Source organism: Gobius niger (assembly GCF_951799975.1).
Source record: "Gobius niger genome assembly, chromosome: 22".
Taxonomy (NCBI): domain Eukaryota; kingdom Metazoa; phylum Chordata; class Actinopteri; order Gobiiformes; family Gobiidae; genus Gobius; species Gobius niger.
In genome coordinates, this window is record NC_136873.1 from 9877680 (window position 1) to 9902144 (window position 24465).

The 24465-nt window shown below is 41.1% G+C and overlaps 1 protein-coding gene and 1 long non-coding RNA gene across 2 annotated transcripts in view; both read left to right on the top strand.

Annotated features, from left to right (window-relative positions):
* Positions 1-613: 613 nt before the first annotated feature.
* Positions 614-24465, top strand: part of LOC306981595 (NACHT, LRR and PYD domains-containing protein 12-like) — a gene marked incomplete at its 5' end in the record, with an annotated part of 89978 nt that continues 66126 nt past the window's right edge. Inside the window, 9 exons of the mRNA XM_079581204.1 lie at positions 614-634; positions 820-936; positions 1017-1051; positions 1161-1310; positions 3519-3604; positions 3677-4173; positions 5104-6440; positions 6517-6690; positions 12679-12855. Coding sequence (XP_079437330.1) covers positions 614-634; positions 820-936; positions 1017-1051; positions 1161-1310; positions 3519-3604; positions 3677-4173; positions 5104-6440; positions 6517-6690; positions 12679-12855 — 2594 coding nt within the window. The remainder of the gene's footprint in view (positions 635-819; positions 937-1016; positions 1052-1160; positions 1311-3518; positions 3605-3676; positions 4174-5103; positions 6441-6516; positions 6691-12678; positions 12856-24465) is intronic.
* On the top strand, positions 21219-24450 carry LOC306981429. The gene is made up of 3 exons (XR_013794109.1): positions 21219-21278; positions 24061-24275; positions 24385-24450. It is a non-coding gene; the product is annotated as an uncharacterized lncRNA (long non-coding RNA).

Below are 24465 nucleotides of genomic sequence, written 5' to 3' on the forward strand. Positions count from 1 at the left end.
AAAAGAAAAATGCAATGAAAAAGCAACAAAATCATGACAGAAATGTGACAAAAATGCGGCAACAATGTGTCAAAAAGTCACCTTTGTAAATCTTAGCTTTCAAATGAGCTGTTACACTGTTGCTCTGCAGTTGAGAAGTTTTTAGATTTGGGTAAAGCTGAACTGGAGGTTAAAGTGGGGGTACGAGGTTCAAATATGTGTCTTTGGAAGTTACTTTTACTTGAGTACATATTTGTGTCACTACTTCTTGCGTGTACTCGAGTAAAATGATTTCAAAGTAAAGTTACTCTAACGACAAAAAAATGACAAAAATCTAGCAGAAAAAAATTACACAAATCCAGCAGAAAAAAGACAAAAAAACAGCCAAAAAAGTGACAAAAATCTACCAAAAAATGACAAAAATCTACCAAAAAATGACAAAAATCTACCAAAAAATAACAAAAATACAGCAAAAAAAAAGACAAAAATCTACCAAAAAATGACAAAAATCTACCAAAAAAGTGACAAAAATCTACCTCCTCTGATTGTAACTGACCCCAGAGGTGGTCGGGTCGCTACAATATATACTCAAGTAACAGGAACTTTACTCAAGTAGAAGTAGAAAGTAGAGACCATGATAAAGACTGGACTGAGAGTAAAGTACCTACTCGAGTACATTTGTATCAGAGCTGTATCAGTGATGTTCAGCAGAAGTGTCACATTGATATCTCTAAATGTAAGAGTTTCCCCTGTGTGCCTTAAGGGTTAAATGTGTGCTGCGGTGACAGAGGGCGGGGCTGGTCATGTGACTCAGGTAAAGAGTGTGTGTTCCCGCTGCAGTGTCAGAAAGTTGCGGCTGAAGGGGAGATCACGGGACGGTCCGGTAATATCAAAACCGAGCAGAAACCAGGGAGAGTCGGACGGAGGAAGAGGAGACGCTTCAGAGCCCACACTCAGGTGAGGCTTTGGAATCAGAGCTACAGTTCACACACTCATCATTATAGATTAGAACACATTTAAGCTGCTTGTTTCTGCAGCTGGACTGGACACAGATCAAGGACGTATTTCAGACGTGAGGACTTGAACAGGCCTGTCTTAAAGGTACAGTGGTTCATCCCCTTTAACACTGAATGGTATCTTTATACGCAGCAATAAAAGCCTGAACTTTGGACCTTGTGCAGTCCTGCTCTCAAACTGAGGACACTCATTCACAGACTCTCAGACCGAGCCACTGGGAAATGGACCAACGCCACGTCAAGTCCTCAGAGCGTCGACGACGAGGAGAACCTCCGGGGGGCAGCAGCGAGCCGGACCACCATGGGCCAGTGTGAGTACAGATGCTTAGACACACGCAGGATTCAATAGTAAAAGTAAATAAAAAACATTTCCATTGTCTCGGAGCCGCAGGTCCTCAAATCCTTTCATTTTGTTCTGTGACCTCGCGGTGACCTTTCCCATATTTCCTTCTGTCCCACCATTGCTCTGCACAGGTGCTTCAAGACACAAACTGTGGCTATTGTTATGAACATTTCAATCAATTACCTTTAATTATCTTTACTCAGACTTTTCTGGGATAATAATTGACTTCTTCATTTTTTAATTAAAAGTTATTTTAACGCCTTAATCCCCAACTTAACCGAGCACATTTTCTCCAGTTCGGCCTCAAGACACTTGGAAAAAGATCAAAAAGCGAGACAAGAATGAGGATGAAAATGTAACAAAAAAGTGACAAAATATTGACAAAATGTGATAAAAAAGGTATAAAAAATTAATGAAAAATGGTCAAAAAAGTGATAAAAATGGAATAAAAACTTTTAAAAAGTTTTTAAAAAAGTGATTAGAAATTGAAAAATAGGGAATAAAAAGTGACAAACATTGACAAAAAAGTGACAAAAAAGTGATAAAATTAGACAAAAAGGGGAATTAAGAGTGATCCATAAAAAAATTGGACCTAAAATGTGACCAAAAAAGCGACAAAAAAGTTTCTAAAAAGTGACTAAAAAGTGACAAGAATATGATCTAAATTGACCAAAAAAAATAGATAAAAATGGAAAAAATAGAAAGAAAAAAGTCATACAAATCTGGTAAAAATTGAAAAATGTTTTACAAAAAAGTGATAAAAATTGACAAAAAAATTGAATGAAGAGTGATAAAATTTCATAAAAATTGACAAAAAAATTTGACCTATAATGTGACAAAAAATCGACAAAAAGGTGAATAAAAAGTGATAAAAATTGACTAAAAAGTGACAAAAATATGATAAAAAGAGACAAGAAAGTGTCAAAAAAAGCAGGCAACAATGTGAGGAAAAAGCTTTTATCAGTTTTTTAGGTCTTGTCTTTCAAATAACTCATTTCACTGGCCTAGAGTCTATGAGCTCCAGTCCACAAGCTTTTAGATTTGGGTAAAGCTGAACTGTAGAAACTGAGCTCAATTATTAAACAAAGCTTAAACTTGAAAGTAGATGATCTTCCCCTTGGCTGATCTGATCCGCTTCAGTTCTGAGCAGTGACATTGTGGAGGAAACTAAACTGGGTCAAACGCCTCCCAGTGTTTATGTCCCGAATGTAAATCTGAGTTTGTGGAAGAAAACAGTAAACGGTGAAAGAGTAAATCCACTCACTAACGACGGCCCTGAGCTCTTCCATGTCACTGCACTGAAAGGCTGTGTGCAGACTTACTCTACACATTAGTCCAGCTCTGATGTTGGGGCTCCATCTAGTGTCAGCTTAGGGAAATACAACAGGTCTGCACTGAGGTGAAGAGGGACAGGTGAGGAATGAGGATTTTAGAGAAACACCAAACAAAGCTTTAGTTTCACTCACATTTTAATCAACTGTGAATATTTTGGTCTATATTTGCTTTCATAAGTAGTAAATATTTCAACACGTTTTGGTCTTGATCTTTGCTCTCACCTGGTCACACCTCTGCTGTGGGTGGGCCTGAGGAGGGAGAGCAGAGAGCTGGACAGCACAGTCAATAAGAGTCCAGTCTCTCTGTACAAACTGAATAAAGTGGAGTAGAGGAGAGTAGAAAGTCGTCTGTGCCTCACATGTTTCAGAAGTTACATCAGGACAAATCACTGACAACAAGAGAAGAGTGACATTTCTAAAGGCGCGATTATAAACTTCAGTCATGAACCTGCTCCTCCAGACTCTCGGGAAGAAACAAACCTCACAGACTGAACATCAGCAGCTCCAAAGTGTTTTTGTTCCTGGGCTCACACGGGCCTCCAGCGCTGTCTCCAAAATATAAACTATATATAAAGTTTAAACCCCCCACACATTTGCATGAACAGTGATCATTATGAGATGGAATAACAGCAGAGATAAAGGATCTCCTAAAGCGCTCAGTCCTGCAGAACATGGAGAGGAAACCATCAGATCTATTGCTCCTCTGGGCAGACAGAGCCTAATGCAGAGGGACAGTTTGTTTAGAAACCTTTATCTGTGTTGAGTTCTGTTTCACAAGGACCTTAATGTCCAAAGCTTTTTAGAGCCTGACTTGTTCACTCAAAGCATCTCTGTCTTTGTCCACAGAGAAACAGAGTCAGAGCTGGACGCCCGGCCTCAGAGTCCAGACGGAGGAGAAGGTCATTATCAGGGGGTCCAAGGCTCTTCAGGAGGTCAGTCTGTGCAGTGCAGGTCATGTAGGAGACACAAACATGTCTCACTGGTGTCTCCTCCTCTGTGTCCAGGTGAAGGTCTGCACAAGGTTCTGAAGGAGCATAAGCAGAGCCTGAGCAGCAGATGTGAGAGTGTGACAGAGGGAAGTGAAGGAGCAGGAGATAGAACTCTTCTTAACAGCATCTTCACTGAGCTGTACATCACAGAGGGCCTCAGTGAAGAGGCCAGAGCCCAACCTGAGGAGAGGAGTCTGGAGACACAGTCCAAGAAGAAGCAGGTCCAGGAGATCACCATCAGGTGCCAGGACATCTTTAAAGCTCTGCCCCCTGAGCAGCAGCAGGGGGCGCTGCAGCAGGGCTCCATCAGAGCCGTGCTGACTGTGGGTGTGGCTGGAGTGGGGAAGACCTTCTCAGTCCTGAAGTTCTGTCTGGACTGGGCCCAGGGCTCAGAGAACCAGGAGCTGCAGCTGGTGGTGCCACTGTCCTTCAGAGAGATGAACCTGGTCAGAAGGGGGCGCTACAGTCTGATGGAGCTGATCCAAGTGTTCCATCCAGCGCTGGATCCACAGGTCACTCTCATTTATACAAAGCTCTACCTTTATGACCATTTACTCTGTTTTTACCCCATTAGAGTTTAACCCTTATGTTCTGTCAGCAGCATTTTTTTCACTGCTTTAAAAACTTGTAGATTTTTGTTTTAAAAAACATTTTTCCCTCGACTTCAGTTCGGCTCAAAACGATCTTAACTAATATTTAAATATTTAACCATTTTATTGCCAATTTAAAAGTGATCAAAAAAATAACTCACAAAATGGAATAAATAAATGAAAAAAATGGTCTATAAAAAATAGAAAATAAAGAGTTTGGGCTGAAATTGATTGTACATTTTAAAACACCCTTGGGTTTGTCAAAGATCAGAAACAACTTTGATTTTTTGTAAAGTTGAGTTTTCATGTTTTCTCCTCAGTGTTTAGTCAGTGGCATTTTGTCCCGTTGACTTCCATTATAAACTCACCTTTTCATCGCTCTGTCATCACACTATAAAATCATACATTCAAGATGATTTTGTTCTGTTCAGAGAACGTGACGTTTGTTATTCTCACAGTTCAAACTGAAATGAGACATTGTGAAACTTAAATCATCGGCTGGACTGGGTTTAGTCGAGTTGATGACGTTTCGATTCTGTTCAGACGCTTCTTCTGAGTGAAAGTGGAACAGTCTGAAGCGTTAAAGCAGCTCAGTCTTTGAATGTTTTTAAGTCTCTTTTGAAGATCCATTTGTTTACTCTGGCCTTCAACACAATCTGAGCAGGATTTTCCTCGGTGGTTCTTGTCATTGCTGTTGTTTGTAATGTAATGTTGTATTTAAACTTGACTTGACCTAAGCACAGATTATGAAAATATCAACTCCCCAAACACCCCCAGACCCTCCTAACACATCAGGACCATGAGAAATGTTCTCTTCTGTTGACGTGTCTTCCATGTTCCTCTGCCCCACAGACGCTCACAGCCCACACTCTGTCCGTCTGTAAACTCCTGTTCATCTTTGACGGCCTCGACGAGAGCAGACTGTCTCTGGACTTCAGCTGTGAGCTCATCTCTGAGGTCACACAGAGGTCAGAGGTGGGCGTACTGTTGGTGAACCTCATCAGAGGCGCTCTGCTTCCTCACGCCCTTATATGGATCACCTCCCGCCCAGCGGCGGCCCATCAGATCCCAGCGCGGTGCGTGCACAGGGTCACGGAGGTCAGGGGCTTCATCACTGACCCACAGAAGGAGCAGTACTTCAGGAAGAGGTTCTCAGATGAAGAGCAGCTTCAAACAGTCCTGTCCCACCTCAGAACCTCCCGCAGCCTCCACAACATGAGCCAGATCCCAGTCTTCTGCTGGATCACCTCCACAGTCCTGGACCACGTGTTGAGAAGCCATCAGAGCGGACCACTGCCCCAGACCCTCACAGACATGTACGCACACTTCCTGTTGGTGCAGACGCACAGGAAGAGGAAGTACAAACAGACACAAACAGAGGTCAGGTCTGAGACCTGGGGGCTGACAGAGGCCGACACAGAGCTGCTCCTGAAGCTGGGGAGACTGGCCTTTGAGCATCTGCAGACAGGAAACATCATGTTCTACCCAGAAGACCTGGAGCAGGTGGGTCTGGACCTGAGCGAGGCCTCGGTCTACTCCGGACTCTGCACTGAGATCTTCAAACGAGAGAGTGTCTTCAACCAGTCAGTCTACTGCTTCATCCACCTGAGCGTTCAGGAGTTTCTGGCAGCCGTTTACCTTCACCACTGCTTTCAGAACAACCCGGAGGTGGTCAGGGAGTTTCTGAGAGTCCGCGGCAAAAAGAAAAGTTTTGGAGGAATCTTTAAACTAAATATGAGGGAGTTTCTCAAACAGTCTCTTGTAAAGTCCCTGCTGAGTCCAAACGGCCACCTGGACCTGTTTGTGCGGTTCCTTCATGGCCTCAGTCTGGAGTCCAACCACAGACTTTTAGGAGCTCTGCTGAGTCCAATAAAGGAATCAGAAATCACAGAAGTCATTAAAAACCTTAAAGAGATGAGCTCAGAGGAAGTCTCTCCCGACAGAAGCATCAACATCTTCCACTGTCTGATGGAGCTGAAGGACCAGTCTGTGCAGCAGCAGATCCAGGACTTCCTGAAGTCTGGAGGTGGATCTAAGGAGGAACTGTCTGAGTTCCAGTGCTCAGCTCTGGCCTACATGCTGCAGATGTCAGAGCAGGTCCTGGACGAGCTGAACCTAAGGAACTACAACACGTCTCCAGAGGGTCGTCTGAGACTGGTCCCAGCGGTGAGGAACTGCAGGAAGGCTGTGTGAGTCCTCAGTCACAGACAGAAGCTTCACTCACATGTTATAATCACTCACATGTGACTCAAACATCTGTTACAGGTTTGAGGACTGTGGACTCTCAGAGCTTCACTGTGAAGTGGTGGCGTCAGCGCTGAGCTCCAGCCCCTCCCACCTCAGAGAGCTGTATCTGAGTGGTAATAAACTGAGTGACTCCTCAGTGTCTGCGCTGTGTTCTGGACTGAAGAGTCCTCACTGTCAACTCTCCGTTCTCAGGTCAGTGTTGTGTCTCATCAGCTTGACTTTCTTTTATTGTTCTTCAAAATGACTTAAAGCCACACAGCGTAGCTTTGTACAAAGTAAATAATAATAATAATTGAAATCCAAGCATTTCTTTAATGATAGATATTTTTATCATTGAACAATACCTCATAGGTCAGTTTCTTTCTTTCTTTCTTTCTTTCTTTCTTTCTTTCTTTCTTTCTTTCTTTCTTTCTTTCTTTCTTTCTTTCTTTCTTTCTTTCTTTCTTATTTTCTATGGACATGTTAGATCTTTTGAGCTCATCATAATGTTCTCATCTCTAAAGTAAATCTGGAGTCATGTTTGGGTGATCTTTCAATCTTCCTCGGTGAAGATATTTAGTGCCGTGAGGAGTTTATATAAAGCTCCTCCTCTTCCTCTGAGCTCCTCCCAAAGCCCTCTGTAACGCCTCATTAAGACCGAGTACATTTTTTCAACGGCCAGTTTTACGTACTTCAAATCACACATTCTTGTTCACCCAGTGTCCGTACGTCTTTATTCCATCATGTAACATGTAGCCTTTTAATCACATGTTGGTCAGTAATGATTTTCTAAGTTTAAAATGCAATACAAGAGCTTACATTCATTTCCTAGATTTTCACTTTTTTCACTTCATGTCCTCCCCTCCTCTTTCTCATCAGCCGCCTGTCTGTTGTCGTCTGTCCTCCTCTCATGAACTCTGTTTTCCTCAGACTGGGAAATATATATTAAAACATCCAACATTAAGTCTAAGTTTGGAGTCTGTAGGAGCGACTAAATCTGTATCTGTTCAGCTCAGGAAATCAAAAGTCAATATAAACCTTATAATCTATTATGTTATGTAAATGTAGTGAATTGAACATGGGGTCGGCACTTATAAACTTATTGTTTGAGCCGACACCATTTTGAGCATCCACACTGTATGAATTTTGGAAGATGAAATGAATGTCAAATTGCTCAAAATAAAAAGATAAAAAAAAGAGGATATTTTGTTCACTTAGAGAAAACCAGCCCTAAAGTTCAGTAACCTGTTCAACACATTTCTGGGCTCTTCTGTACCGGACGTCTCTCCTAAAGAAAAATCCCATATTTGGATTATAGCGTCATCTGTGGAGCCTTCAGGACACGTGGATATAAAATATACCAATATTTGTGAATGAATGCGTGAGGGAACCCGGCTTTTGCAGCGCGATGTTAGAGTTACTTCCGGGTTATCTCCAGCTCCTCCAGACAAAACGTCATGAATAAACATACGGGTACGATGCTTCACATCTTAGTTTCTGACATGAAAACTCAGATGTTAAAGGAGGAAACGAGCTAAAAATCTCCACTTCCACCACTGTGTGAAAAACCAATACTTTGAGCTGCCGTGTGTGGCCTTAAAGGGACAGTAACTATTCTCCTGTCACTGCAGACACCAGGCCACAGGGAACCTTTGAACACACGCTTTCACATCAATATAGAACTGACTCAAATAAGCATCAAGCTGCACTGAGAAAAATAAAACATTGGCTTAATCTGCAAATTGTTTAGAAATCATTTACATCCGCATTTTACTAGTTGTTCATAATGATATATATTCATTAGTCCAACTATAAATGTTTCATCTGTAACTGTGAACATTTTAAATTGGTTCAACAAAAAAATGTTCCTGACTTGAATGTTCAAAGGTTAATTGAGTCAATTTAAAACTCTTCATTAGCAGATATGAGCCAATTTAAATTTTTTCATTGAACCAATGTACTTTTAATGGCTTAATCAATGCCATTTATTGATTTCATTTAAATTGATTAATTTCATTAAAACACATTTGGATTAATTTACTTTTTTATTGCCAAAGACATTGTATGTACAAATGCAAATTGCAATATTTTGTAATATGAGTAATGTAGGTACACACAAACATTTCATACTTTCTAATTTTTCAATTCTTGGCTCAAGGTTCAAAAGCTGGTTAAACAGAAAAAGTGTTAAAACTGTAGTATAATGTATTTAGCCACATTGTTATGCATTTTCAAACACTTTCACAGCAAAACTGGATGAACAAGAATTTTCCAAAAAACAACAACTGTGCAGCCAAGGTACAGCATACTAATCACTGCATCAGTCTCCCTGTGATCCGTGTTCAATTCTTGTTATCCAGTCCCATGAGTACCTTCAGGATGAATTCAACTGTGCGTTCACATTTCTTTGGGTACTTCATGTTGAGGTGTTATGAGTCCGAATTGCAAAGTCTTGAACCATTGAATGCATTTCTGTCACAATCTTCACGATGGGTGTTACGACGACTGCCATCGGCTCGTCCTCCACACGGAAATCTTGCTGAATCTGCAAAACATGAGTGGAATAACACATATTAGAATTTACAAATAATGCAATGATTTTCATGGTCGGGTCTAAACCTGGCTAAACTAAGCCTTAACCAGGTCAAACAGAGTCTGAATGAGCCACTGGTATTTTAACTTTGTAATTACAGTATGAGGGTTTTGTAAATAACATTACTGCAGCTGTAGATAAAACTGAAAATACATGTATTAAAGGGGAGCTCTGAGAAAGTATGTAAGTAAGTATGTCCGCTCTCAAAATACCCAAATCAGTAATAAATGTGCACTTCATGTTAAACACAAACCAGAATCTTACAATATTTGAAATGTCGTTCATCTTCTCCTTCTATGAAAAAGCCTGATTTCCCCCATTTTGTAAAGTAAAGTTAGAAAATGATACATTCCTATGGTATTTCTTAATTAAAATATAAAGAAGCATATATATACACCAATTTTAGACAAAAGGACTGGCTCCAGTATTTACATGATATTGATCTTTTGCAAAATTTTAGGTATTGCACAGTACTACAAGAGAACTAATTTTAGTTTTTGGGTAAAATAAAACCATATTTCTCCTGCAACTCTAATATCGTCAGCTTTCAGTTCATTTTCTAATATTTGTTCAATACCCTTATTCATTTATATGTTTCTTTGACAGGGACAGTTCAAGAAAACATTGCCAACTCAGTGGCCGATGTTATGTACATAACATCCAAAGGCTTATTTGCAGATTTTTTTCAAATGCATTATTGTACATGATTGGCTCTATATGAGGGACTTCTGACTAGATTCTCCGAGAGTCGCTGCTCTTCCTCTCCCGTTATTTCCTTGTCGGGGATTAGCAGTGTCTCGTCCAAATTAATGAAAAGCTCTAGATTCCATGGACAGTGAATTACCCATGAACAGTTGAAGGTACATGTTAAAAACATTATGTTGGATGTAAATACTTGACCGAAGAAAAAAGTTAGCCCTTAGCTTGAGGACAAAAACATATACCACGATGGAACACTGACATGTCCTTCAGTGAAGCCTTTACATCCAGTATGATGTTTACAACCTGCCATGTAATCTAGTACTATTCATTTATTTGGATGAGACACTGTTAATCCTCCATAGGGAAATAATGGGAGAGGAAAGCAGTGCCTCCCAGAGAGTCCAGTCTGAAGTCACGTGTCACTTGTGTGAATAGAGCCCATTGTCAGCTCGCACACTTGTCAAAAAAGATCCATTTATTGGCTCTGATCAATTGTTAAACTACAAGATGCACATATGTTATGTAGGCCATTGATCAGGAACCCAGAGAACCAATAAAGAACCGATCAAATAGAGAAATGATTAATAGCATTGATGTTGCTCAAATCTGAACAGTTAAGTTTTGTAAATTATGTAAAATTGGCGGTTGTTAATACCATACCTAATATAATAAGAGATTTTACAGCTAAGAGCACAAGCACTACAAAGACATGGTTATTTTCAAGCCCAGTCATACCTGATGTTCTTTAAATGCGCGTCCACTGGAACAGCATCACTAACTTCAGTACACATGGTGTGTACCTGCATCCAGTGTACCGCTCATGGAAGCCTGTAAGATAATTATTTAACTGTAAACAAGTATGTACAGACATTGTAGTAATTTAAATATATAGATATATTCTTGAAAATGTGCTGGTACAATAAGGTTGCATAACATTATGCCTTTCAAATAATGCATAGACCTACCTCCTCAAATGGAGATGACCAGCAAACAGGTGTCCTCGTCCTAGTGCTGGTGTGGGGGACGGCTCCTGTGCAGATGAGACACAGACAAATACATTACTTAACTGTAAATGGTCTCATTTTTTCAGCAAATTTAACAGACTAAAATGCATATAGTCTTGTGAATGTAATAAATAAGTTAAGAAAAAAAGTGCAACGCATATTCATGCTAAAATTATAAAAAGTACACAATAAAGAACAGCTGAACATTAATTACATTTGCTTGGTTCAGCTTTTTGAACAAATTATTTTAAAAATGACTTTTTATGACTTTTTTATGACAGTCACTTTTGGAAGTTGGGTCAAACATATTCTGTCCTTTAATTGTAATTACAGGTCATATAATAGTGTTTCAACGCGATCTCCTCGTTTAGGGGCTCGTCTGCCCTAAACAGTTGTTTATTATTTCATTCATGCTGCTCACTTTGAGCTCCCTGTGGGGCAGCAGCAGCGGTGGAGGTGACCGGGGCGGAGGAGGCAGTGGGCGCGGTGATGTCGCTGCCGTTCGGAGGCGGCCAAGAGCGGAGTGGAGCTGAGCGAACAGGTGGAAGATGTTTCGTGTCAGGGCGCCTGTAGCCGCCTCCTCAATCACCGACCCCGCGCACCTTTCCTCTCCCATGGCCCGGGAGAGCTGGCGCTGGGAACGTTCGGCCGCGCTTACTCGCTTTTTCCCCAGAGCCGCGCTCTTAAACCCTTTCCCCGCAGGCCGCGCTCGCGTCCCGCGGTCTGTCCCCGTGCCACTCCTCTCTCCGCCCCACTCCAGCAGTCACGCTTGTTTCGCAAAATAAGCATGCACAACTTAAGCGCGAAGAGGAATAATAAAGAAAAAGAGTTCATGTTCTCTACAGGGACTTGGCTCCGCTCGGCTCCCATCGTTCTCAGTGAAGAGACGAACAAAGACTCGATTCGTTCGTGAACGTCACATCACTGGTTTAAGCGCTTGCAAAACACGTTAAGGAATAATATTCATGTCAGCTTAAAGCACAGTAAAGGTAGATAGTATTTATTTTATGCGAGTTGCATTTCAAAGTCCAGGCGATGTCACGACCACAAAATGGCGGCTGCGCTAACCCTCCTAAGTTAGTGTAATATCTAAATCATAAGGGTGCAATTGGTCAAAAATAAAACCTTCAACCTAATACTCATAGCCTACAATATTTAAGAGATTTGATGCACAATCAATTTATTCAGTTTCAGTGCCAAAACATGTTCAATTAAAATTCAACTTAAGGAGAATTCTATCTGACGCCTCTGTGCATACATACAGGACACATGTATTAAGTTTACAAGTCTAAATATGCTTTTAACTTACCTTTTCTCGCTGTAAAGTTCCAACAGTGGGTCTGGCTAGATCTTGAGTGAAAAGGTCTTGGCCACATTTGAAATCTGGAACACGTGGTGTGTCATCTTCTTCAGCGTTAATTGGTAGAGTCAAGTGCTGCGGTTGTCAGTGCTGCCCCCTGTGTTCGATGGCTCGACGAACGATTGTTCATTAGATCAATTAACTTAAATAACTGTCAATTTGCAATAGACCATTAGATGTACATACAAAAATGTATCAAAACACAATGTTCAATCTATATGGTTTTAATTGGACTAACCAATTTGATTTTCTTTATTTAAGCCAATAGCAAAGAACATATTGAATCAACAACAGCAGTGTTTCACTTTTTTCAGTGTGTGATTGGAAACATTATAAGACTAAATAAAAACTGAACCTCTCTTTTTTATGGGATGTAAATATTGAACAGACTGACTCTGAGTGAAGGAACAGTCTGAGAATCTACAGAGTTTACAACAACCTCTGTGTCTGTTGTTGACAAGACTCTCAGACTGTTCTGTTGTGTTTATAGCCTCATCTGAGTTTACCCTGGACTTTAACCTCTTCATTTATTCTTTATTCAGATTGAGGCACTGTGGTTTGTCAGAGATCAGCTGTTCCTCTCTGGCCTCAGCTCTGAAGTCCAACCCCTCACATCTCACTGTACTGGACCTGATTGATAACACAGACCTGTCTGACTCAGGAGTGTCTCATCTGTGTTTGTTTCTTCGAAGCCCAGACTGTCGCCTGCAGACTCTAACGTAAGTTCACTGTCTCTGTGTCAGGTTTAAACGTGAATATATGAAGAACACGCTAGAGATAGAAGTTAGACACAGAACGGTCAGGTCTGATCCCTCACTTTTTCAATGGACTGATAATTCTGTGTAGTGTTTTTTTTTTTTTTTTTAATGCAAGTTCCTCCTGAGCAGCGAGTTACTTAGGCTCCTTTACCTCTTTCCTACTTTTTTGCTTTTAACTTATAATATAATATAATTTTTCTTTCAAAGTAGAACACACATTGTGCATTTGTGCACATAAGAATCAGAATCAATACTTTTTATTGCCACTGTTTCTAAACAGGTTCACAATCTAGGATTTTTTTTTGGTGAGACGTGCAACATTAAACATAAAAACATATAAAACAGAGTTTAGATAAAAATAAGCTATAAAACTTTAAACTATAAAGGCTTTAGGGGCAGGCATAAGAATATTACAATAAATAAGATGTAATTAATTAGAGGTAAATATAACAATTGACATAGAACAAAGGGATGTGATTTACATATTGTGTATAAAGTGAGTATAAAGTGACACAGTGATAAGTGACAGCAGTGGATCTATGTGCGGACAGACCACGTGCGCTCCATCTCAAACAAGACCGAGGACGTGGGTGATGTTATAGGGGGTTAAATTTCACACATTTAGCAGAAATTTCATTTGTAGCTTGTTAAATGAGCCATTCTTCTGCTCACTGAACAAAACAACAACAACAACGAAATAAATGAAAAAGAACATTAGATTTTCTTTTTTCTTTGCTATTGTGCTGTGTCTTACAGTGTCTGTGTTGTAGTTTGGTGGATGGCAGAACTATAGTTGAATATACCTGGTATTAGTTTGATGAATGCACTTTTTAAATCCTGTGTTGGTGTTTCCAGTGGCTCCTCTAGTCCCTCTGCTGCCAGTGTCAGCTCCGCCCCATTCCTGCTCAGTCTGTGAGCTGCAGAGTGACTTCAGAGATGGTTGTGGACTGACACTCCAGACATCAGTGAAGTCAAAGCTTTAGCCATGACTCCTGTACTGCTGCTTTTGTAAAGGGCTCAGTGGAAAAGGCCCACATTGTGACGTATCGCTGTGTGTGAACACATTGTTTACTTGTGGATTGATTTGAAGTTTGTAGAGATCTTGATTTGAGCTGCAGATTGTTCAGCTCCTCTCTCCTCAACCCCATTCTCTTCCCTTTCTCTCCTTTTGTCTCTGAGGCGAGTGAACCTCAGAGCGGTGCATGTGGAGCTTCATTACAAGCAACTCATCGTTCACTTAAAAGAGCCGGCTCTTTATACCGACTCCACCCATCACTTTCTGAGACTCGCTCTGACCAGAGGCAGAGGGAGGGGCTGTGAACCTCTTCAGCCCCTTCTTGACCTGAGAGCTCACAGCCTATAGGCCAGAGTAAGGCCTCATTTGAAAGCTAAGACCTAAAGTGCTCGTCTAAGCTTCTTCCTTTTTTTCCGTGGTCAAGTTTTAGTTGTTTTTGTTGCTTTTTTGTAGCGTTTTGGCAGCATTGTTTTTTAGTGTAAAGAAACTTATGAACAAAAACAAGGAAAAAGTAGTAAAGAACTCAGGCCTTAGCTTTCAAATGAGGCGTTACTCTGGCCTATAGGCTGTGAGCTCTCTGGTTAAGAAGGTTTTAGATTTGGGTAAAGCTTAACTGGAGAAAATGTGCTCGGTTTCGTTGGAGCTTAAAGGATCTATATCATGCTATTTTAGCCATTACAAAGTTAAGTATAGGCATTTATATGATATATTGTACCTCTACCATATGGAGCACTCGTTTTTGTGATAAATATAAGTGTTTTCTGGAGGTATTTTTCAAACCCGGAAGACACAACGCTTCGATTCAGTTAACTCCGCCCCGTCTCTCAGTTAACTCCGCCCCCTCTCTGCGCTCATACTTTACCGTGAAATAAAAAAACAGCAATAAGTGAAATTACTTCACGATGCAGTTATACGGAGTTGACATCTGCAACACAGCTTGATAAATGGCTAACACACAAGCTAATATGCTAACACACATGCTAATACGCTAACACACATGATAATATGCTAACACACAAGCTAACACACGTTTGGACTGACTCACCCTCTGCTCCATCGCTGTTTACATTGTGGGACTCGCGTTGGTTATAAAAGTTAATCCACTTTGGTTCAGGTGAAGGTTCACCAAACATCCATCAGAGACAGTCACAGAAAAACAATATTTTGGTGAAAGTCGCTGAATCCCAGAGAAAAAAAACAGCTGAGTGGCCTCTTCTTGAAAAAAGTTGATCAAACTCCCGCCCTCGTAGCCAAACGCGCTTCTTTTTCTCCGTGACATGATCGTTAGGTCAGAATAAAGAACAGGTGTGTCCAGTTATAACGAGCTCCATCTTCAGCTGCAGCGCAAACATGACTGATCTGTTCAGACGCTCAGGGTTTGTTTTGGCCACAGCTGACCTGGAAGCACCTCGGGCACATCCTTTTTATTTTTTTCCTCTATCATCTCTCTTACGACAGAAATAATGAAAAAGCTGTTTTACAAATTAAAATCAGGCTCTAAGACATTACATTACAGACGTCGAGCACTTCTGTTCCGCTGTGACGACACAACTGAGCAGGTCAGTCGTTCACCAGGAGAGGGCGGAGCCTCAGAGAGCAGGAGGGCGGAGCCTCAGAGAGCAGGATTCAGGAGGATTACTGGGAACTGCGTGAATGAAGCCACAAACCACTCTGGGGGTGTTTTTGATAAGGAAATAGCATAACAACATGGCTAAAAGCTCCAAAAAGTCGATTTTGCAGGATATAGGACCTTTAAGACTTTAAGCTGAGACAAAGCAGATGAATAGAAAAAAAAACTGAAACAAGAGGAATCAAATTGAAACTGAACATTAATATCATAAATATGAATATGGCTTTTGCAGCGCGATGTTAGAGTTACTTCCGGGTTATCTCCAGCTCCTCCAGACAAAACGTCATAAATAAACATACGGGTACGATGCTTCACATCTTAGTTTCTGACATGAAAACTCAGATGTTAAAGGAGGAAACGAGCTAAAAATCTCCACTTCCACCACTGTGTGAAAAACAATACTTTGAGCTGCCGTGTGTGGCCTTAAAGGGACAGTAACTATTCTCCTGTCACTGCAGACACCAGGCCACAGGGAACCTTTGAACACACGCTTTCACATCAATATAGAACTGACTCAAATAAACATCAAGCTGTGATTGGAAACATTATAATACTAAAGAAAAACTGAACCTCTCTTTTTATGGGATGTAAATATTGAACAGACTGACTCTGAGTGAAGGAACAGTCTGAGAAACTACAGAGTTTACACCGACCTCTGTGTCTGTTGTTGACAAGACTCTCAGACTGTTCTGTTGTGTTTATAGCCTCGTCTGAGTTTACCCTGGACTTTAACCGCTTCATTTATTCTTTATTCAGGTTGAGTTTCTGTGGTTTGTCAGAGATCAGCTGTTCCTCTCTGGCCTCAGCTCTGAAGTCCAACCCCTCACATCTCACTGAGCTGGACCTGAGTAAAAACAACCTGTCTGACTCAGGAGTGTCTCATCTGTGTTTGTTTCTTCAAAGTCCAGACTGTCGCCTGCAGACTCTCTGGTAAGTTCACTGTCTCTGTGTCAGGTTTAAACATGAATGTAAGAAGAACACGCTAGAGATAGAAGTTAGACACAGAACGGTCTGGTCTGATCCCTCACTTTTTTCAATGGACTGATAATTCTGTGTAGTTTTAAATGAACGTATCACCATTTTCAGGCCTAAAATAAAACATAATAAATAAATAAATAAAATCCTTAAATTCCTTATATCTCCCCTTAATAGGAGCAGGTTTGTGTCGACAACAGGAGAATCCACAATGTTACACAGTGTGGCTGTAAATAAATATAATGTAAAAGCTTTCGATCCAACAGCTGTGATTCTCCACATCAGCAGCTCATGATTCACACAAACTCATGAACAAACACATGAACCTGTGCTGTCGACCACATCCATTATTTTATGTTCAAACAAGTAATAATTATTATTCATGATCTCATTAAGTGAAACTTAACTCCCACTGTATGAACTGTATCTTTGAACCACAGGAAACAGAATATTTGAATCAGCTTTAACTTTATTTTTCCATGATGTGTTTCTTAATGTTCAGTGAATATGAGTGTGATGAACCTCTAAACCTCATCTGAGTTTACCCTGGACTTTAACCTCTTCATTTATTCTTCATTCAGGTTGTTCGACTGTGGTTTGTCAAAGATCAGCTGTTCCTCTCTGGCCTCAGCTCTGAAGTCCAACCCCTCACATCTCACTAAACTGGACCTGTGGGATAACTTTCTGAGTGAGTCAGATGTGAAGGAGCTCCTGGAGCTTGAACAGAGCCCTCACTGTCGACTGGAGACACTGGAGTAAGTACTGACTTTATGAGACTGTTTGACCTGGAGCCGTTCACACAGAAGGAGCTCATTCAATGTTTCCTTTATATCGACTTATTTTTGTAGAGCGTTGAGTCTTTGCTTTAAAGATTCGAGGTCTGATATTTTCCTCTATTCAGTCTTTTTAAACTACTTTAGACATTGACCTTGTTTCTCTGTGTAATATTGAAATAAATTCCTCTTGTTAAACAAATGTAAAGTGCTGGTGTTCATGAGTCTGTGTGACCTGGTGTTTTCAGCACAAAGACGGAGACGGACTAAATATGCAGGATTTCAGAAACGTTTGAATGAAAAAACACTCGTCCAGGTCTGTTTTTGATGAAGATATGTATAAATATAAAGAGTTTCTACCACTTAAGGGGAGTCTCTGCAGGTGAACAGGGACACACTTTAAATGTAGAGATTTCAATGTGAAACTTGTGCTGTAGATTACTGACATAAAGAGAAGAGAAAACATGGACTGCAACTTTCACTCATTTAATCTTTTATACAGATATAAATAACACATTTACAGACACAGAATCTAAATAATGGACAGAGCCAGGTTTAAATGTGTGCATTTTGGAGCTTGTTTAGTTTAATAATGAGCTTTTATTAGAGGAAAAATCTGTAAAATGTTCAAAGCTCAATAAATCTGTAAAAATCCCGTGAAAAAAAACCTTCCAAATGTACAGTCCAAGTCTGTCCCCTGCGTTCCAAATTATTATGCAAATTACATTTTTCTCTGATTTTCTAAACTGTCAACTCAAATGAGAGTCAGCATCATTTTCAAGTCTTGGTCAACTGGTGAAGGATCAATTAAATTTGGTGGAAAAAATCTCCCAGTGATAACAGTATTTTTTTCAAAAATAAATATAGTAAAAAAGTCTAAATCTACTGTATCAAATTATTATGCAACTCATTGTTTCAATAACTAGCATTTGTAGCATTAGGAGGTCGTGTTTACTGAAATCAAAAGCTATTTCAATCAAAAACATCTAAACAGGTCAAGTTATATTTGAACATAGGAGCCCTTCTGTGAGCAGCTTCAAACTTCTTAGTGTCTTAGAGTTTTTGGAGAGTTTCTGCTTGGATTTATTTGCAGGATGTCAGAATAGCCTCCCAGACTAGAGGGGAAACTATTGTACATGTTTTTAGTGGTAGTGGAAACCAGAGTACCCGGAGGAAACCTACACAGACACAGTTAGAACATGCAAGTGCCACAGAGAAAGGCCCCATCCAGGTGGGAATCGAACCTGGGAACTTCTAGCTTTGAGGGCTGAGCGCTATAGATGTGTCATAGATGTTTTTCTTCTTGAGGCTTCAAAGGTTCTCAATAGGGCTGAGGTCAGGGGAGGAGGGGGTCCACATCATGAGTTTCTCTCCTTTTATGCCCATAGCAGCCAGTGATGCAGAGGTTTTCTTTACAGCAGGACATGGTGCGTTGTCCTGATGAAGATGATCTTGTTCAGAAAAACACGGCTCTTCTTTTTGTAACATAGAAGACAGTGGTCAGTCAGAAAGAGGTCATTTTGACACCTTCGGGGATCCTAAAGGGACTGACCAGCTCTCTCCTCATGATTCTGGCCAAAAACATGATCTTACTGATGAAATGAGGGGGCGGAGTCATGTGATGTTCTACATGTAAAGTTGTGCGTCATGTGAAGCTTCGGTATTGGTCAAACCTTTAAAATCAATAACTACAGAGAGAAACAAACAGTTCACTTTGCATTCTGTTTGTCTCTGCAGTATCGGATATGAATGGATGACAGAGGAGGACACGGTGAAGGACACAGTGAAGGACACAGAGAAGGACACAGAGAAGGACACAGAGGAGGACACAGAGGAGGACACAGTGAAGGACACAGAGAAGGACACAGAGAAGGACACAGAGGAGGACACAGAGAAGGACACAGAGAAGGACACAGAGGAGGACACAGAGAAGGACACAGAGAAGGACGCAGAGAAGGACACAGAGAAGGACACAGAGGAGGACACAGGTGTGAAGGCTGTGATTCCAGTGGTCCAGCGTGTGCAGAGTGGAGGAAAGCTTGGATCTGGAGAAAGCTTGGACCGTGGTGTCTCTGATATAACTGGGCAAAGGTAAGAATTATCATCAGATTCTCACAAACATTTGAGTTTGTCTCGAGTCATTTTCTGCTTTTCCGCAGGACAATGGCAGTAAAATCATCTCCAAGTAAGTACTGTACCGTGACAGTCATTTATTTACACGTGTGATATTTTCATACTTTAAACACAGGTATTACAGTTTTCCTTTGAGGAGGTACTAAGATTATTATTATAATTGTTATTTGTATTATTATTATTGTTATTTAAACAGGTTTTCTCTTGAGACCTCATTTGCGAGAGAGACCTATATGAACAGTGTGACATTTCAGACAATAACATCAGCATCAGCAAAGTGGCGATTATCTGCCCTCGTCGACCGCCCTACCCAAAGCCAGGGGGCGCTAAACGCCCTTTGTCTCCCTCTATCTTAGATTATGGTATTATTGCAACTGCCTTGGAGACTGCCTAAGATAGAAAAAACATTTTCCCTGTAGAATAAAATGGGACGTTCTGGTCATTGCGACAACAACACCATGAAACATATTGCATAGGTGTGTTTAACTTCTTGATCAGAACTAAAACATATACTAAAAGAAGGAGTTTCCTTTAATTTCAACTTGAAATCATCTGGGGAGCCCCAACCAAAGCTTCGTGACCCCCGAGGGATCCTGACTCCCACTTTGGGAACCACTGCCATAGACCACACGCTGCTCTGATCATGGATTCAGTGAGATACGGAAAGCTCATTAATCTTGTGAGCAACACACATTCATCAGAAGAATTAATAGATTAAACATTAAACATTATACCTTTGCTGGGAGAGGCTAAATGCTAACATGTGCGTGACTGAGCGCATGCAGAAAGACCACACAGTTATGCATCAACTCGTCCAAGCTCAGGTAAGAACATGTCTCAGTTTGGAAAACGCTGGCCTGTTCCTTTAACAACATGTCCACTTTAGTCACTCCATAAGACTCCACACTTTACAGACTCCCACTCAACCACATTTGGTTTTATCTCACAAGTTTGTCTCAATAATAGCTAGTTTATTCAAAAACTAAACACGATCCAAAATCCGTCCGAGCAAATATTTGGAACTGATATGTTACAAAATAAAAACACACATTTAAACCTGGATCTGTCAATTATTTAGATTTTAGCGCTTTGAAATTACAATTTTGGACATTTTTCTGCAGAAAGGTCTCATTTTTATATGTAAGTAAAATGGCAGACATCTATAAATATGTATTGTCTCATACTGTATTTATATAAGTTATGTTCAGCAAAAGTTTCAGGTCTCCTCTGGGTGCTCTGGTTTCCCCTACCTCTAAAATATGTAAAATAGGTTCCCCTCAGGGACAAAAGCTCCACTGGAAATGAGATTCCTAATCTCAATGGGACTTTCCCAGTTAAATAAAGGTCAAATAAAATTAAAGTATAAGATTATCATCATAAAAGAATAGCCCAATGCTATGGTTATGTCCTTATCATATAAATGAACAGATTGATGCACCGGCCGATATTTGCACTTTTCAGACTTAAAGCTCAGGATCATCGTCTGCTCAGAACATTTGACTGACAAAAATCCACCATAGTTTAGATGCTTTATGTTCTGAGGAAGATACTTTTGTCACAGACTGTAATGGACTTTAAACTTCAGCCTCAGTCATGAACAAAAAAAGCTATATATTTTATCTTTTATATCTTCTTTGTTTAAAAGTTTGACTCCACCCCTGGTTTTCCTCACAGCTGCGTCCACACCTGAGCCTCTGAGGGAGGAGCCTCAGCCCGGACCCTCCCATTGGACGGTAAAGAACAAACATCACTCAGGACAAAAACAAATGGAACTGACTTTAAACATCTTCTTTTAAATGTTTCAGGAAAAGACAGTGTTTCCCAAAGTGTCCAGAGAATCACACAACCTTCTCTACAGGTACATGATACAGAGTGGTTAGTCTCATGTAACAGAGTGGTTAGTCTCATGTAACAGAGTGGTTAGTCTCATGTAACAGAGTGGTTAGTCTCCTGTAACAGAGTGGTTAGTCTCATGTAGCAGAGTGGTTAGTCTCATGTAGCAGAGTGGTTAGTCTCCTGTAACAGAGTGGTTAGTCTCATGTAACAGAGTGGTTAGTCTCATGTAACAGAGTGGTTAGTCTCATGTAACAGAGTGGTTAGTCTCATGTAGCAGAGTGGTTAGTCTCATGTAACAGATTGGTTAGTCTCATGTAACAGAGTGGTTAGTCTCATGTAACAGAGTGGTTAGTCTCATGTAACAGAGTGGTTAGTCTCATGTAACAGAGTGGTTAGTCTCATGTAACAGAGTGGTTAGTCTCATGTAACAGAGTGGTTAGTCTCCTGTAGCAGAGTGGTTAGTCTCATGTAGCAGAGTGGTTAGTCTCATGTAGCAGAGTGGTTAGTCTCATGTAACAGAGTGGTTAGTCTCATGTAACAGAGTGGTTAGTCTCATGTAACAGAGTGGTTAGTCTCCTGTAACAGAGTGGTTAGTCTCATGTAACAGAGTGGTTAGTCTCATGTAACAGAGTGGTTAGTCTCATGTAACAGAGTGGTTAGTCTCATGTAACAGAGTGGTTAGTCTCATGTAGCAGAGTGGTTAGTCTCATGTAACAGAGTGGTTAGTCTCCTGTAACAGAGTGGTTAGTCTCATGTAACAGAGTGGTTAGTCTCATGTAACAGAGTGGTTAGTCTCATGTAACAGAGTGGTTAGTCTCCTGTAGCAGAGTGGTTAGTCTCATGTAACAGAGTGGTTAGTCTCATGTAACAGAGTGGTTAGTCTCATGTAACAGAGTGGTTAGTCTCATGTAACAGAGTGGTTAGTCTCCTGTAGCAGAGTGGTTAGTCTCATGTAACAGAGTGGTTAGTCTCATGTAACAGAGTGGTTAGTCTCCTGTAGCAGAGTGGTTAGTCTCATGTAACAGAGTGGTTAGTCTCATGTAACAGAGTGGTTAGTCTCATGTAACAGAGTGGTTAGTCTCATGTAGCAGAGTGGTTAGTCTCATGTAACAGAGTGGTTAGTCTCATGTAGCAGAGTGGTTAGTCTCCTGTAACAGAGTGGTTAGTCTCATGTAACAGAGTGGTTAGTCTCATGTAACAGAGTGGTTAGTCTCATGTAGCAGAGTGGTTAGTCTCATGTAGCAGAGTGGTTAGTCTCATGTAACAGAGTGGTTAGTCTCATGTAACAGAGTGGTTAGTCTCATGTAACAGAGTGGTTAGTCTCATGTAACAGAGTGGTTAGTCTCATGTAGCAGAGTGGTTAGTCTCATGTAACAGAGTGGTTAGTCTCATGTAACAGAGTGGTTAGTCTCATGTAACAGAGTGGTTAGTCTCCTGTAACAGAGTGGTTAGTCTCATGTAACAGAGTGGTTAGTCTCATGTAACAGAGTGGTTAGTCTCATGTAACAGAGTGGTTAGTCTCATGTAACAGAGTGGTTAGTCTCATGTAACAGAGTGGTTAGTCTCATGTAGCAGAGTGGTTAGTCTCATGTAACAGAGTGGTTAGTCTCATGTAACAGAGTGGTTAGTCTCATGTAGCAGAGTGGTTAGTCTACTGTAGCAGAGTGGTTAGTCTCATGTAACAGAGTGGTTAGTCTCATGTAACAGAGTGGTTAGTCTCATGTAGCAGAGTGGTTAGTCTCCTGTAGCAGAGTGGTTAGTCTCCTGTAACAGAGTGGTTAGTCTCCTGTAGCAGAGTGGTTAGTCTACTGTAGCAGAGTGGTTAGTCTCCTGTAACAGAGTGGTTAGTCTCCTGTAGCAGAGTGGTTAGTCTCATGTAACAGAGTGGTTAGTCTCATGTAACAGAGTGGTTAGTCTCATGTAGCAGAGTGGTTAGTCTCCTGTAGCAGAGTGGTTAGTCTCCTGTAACAGAGTGGTTAGTCTCCTGTAGCAGAGTGGTTAGTCTACTGTAGCAGAGTGGTTAGTCTCCTGTAACAGAGTGGTTAGTCTCCTGTAGCAGAGTGGTTAGTCTCATGTAACAGAGTGGTTAGTCTCATGTAACAGAGTGGTTAGTCTCATGTAACAGAGTGGTTAGTCTCATGTAACAGAGTGGTTAGTCTCATGTAGCAGAGTGGTTAGTCTCATGTAACAGAGTGGTTAGTCTCATGTAACAGAGTGGTTAGTCTCCTGTAACAGAGTGATTAGTCTCATGTAACAGAGTGGTTAGTCTCCTGTAACAGAGTGGTTAGTCTCATGTAACAGAGTGGTTAGTCTCATGTAACAGAGTGGTTAGTCTCATGTAGCAGAGTGGTTAGTCTCATGTAACAGAGTGATTAGTCTCATGTAGCAGAGTGGTTAGTCTCCTGTAACAGAGTGGTTAGTCTCATGTAACAGAGTGGTTAGTCTCATGTAACAGAGTGGTTAGTCTCATGTAGCACAGTGGTTAGTCTCATGTAGCACAGTGGTTAGTCTCATGTAGCAGAGTGGTTAGTCTCATGTAACAGAGTGGTTAGTCTACTGTAGCAGAGTGGTTAGTCTCATGTAACAGAGTGGTTAGTCTCATGTAACAGAGTGGTTAGTCTCATGTAGCAGAGTGGTTAGTCTCCTTTAGCAGAGTGGTTAGTCTCCTGTAACAGAGTGGTTAGTCTCCTGTAGCAGAGTGGTTAGTCTACTGTAGCAGAGTGGTTAGTCTCCTGTAACAGAGTGGTTAGTCTCCTGTAGCAGAGTGGTTAGTCTCCTGTAACAGAGTGTTTATTGTCCTGCAGGCTCAGATGCCCTTCCTCGGGAGCCTTCCGCTGTGCTTCCACCGGATTGGTGTTTGTGGTGTCTAAGGAGACGGAGCTTCAGTACAGAATTGCCCAATGGGATGAAGCGCTTCTGCAGTCATCGGGCAGAACTCCTGCAGGACCTCTTTATGGCATCGAGAGTCCAGAGAGAACCGTGTGTGAGCTGCACCTGCCACACTGCGAACTTCAGACCGGTACATCTCTGCTCCTCCTCCTTTGCTCCTCCTCTCCTCCTCCTCTCCTCCCCCTTTCCTCGCCCCCCTCTGCTTCTTCCCTCTCTGATCGTTCTCTCCTGTGTTCCAGCGGACCTGTCTCAGAGCCGACTGCTTGTGGCCCACATCAGTGACAGTGGGTTGCATGTGATCAAGCCTCAGAGGATCACTC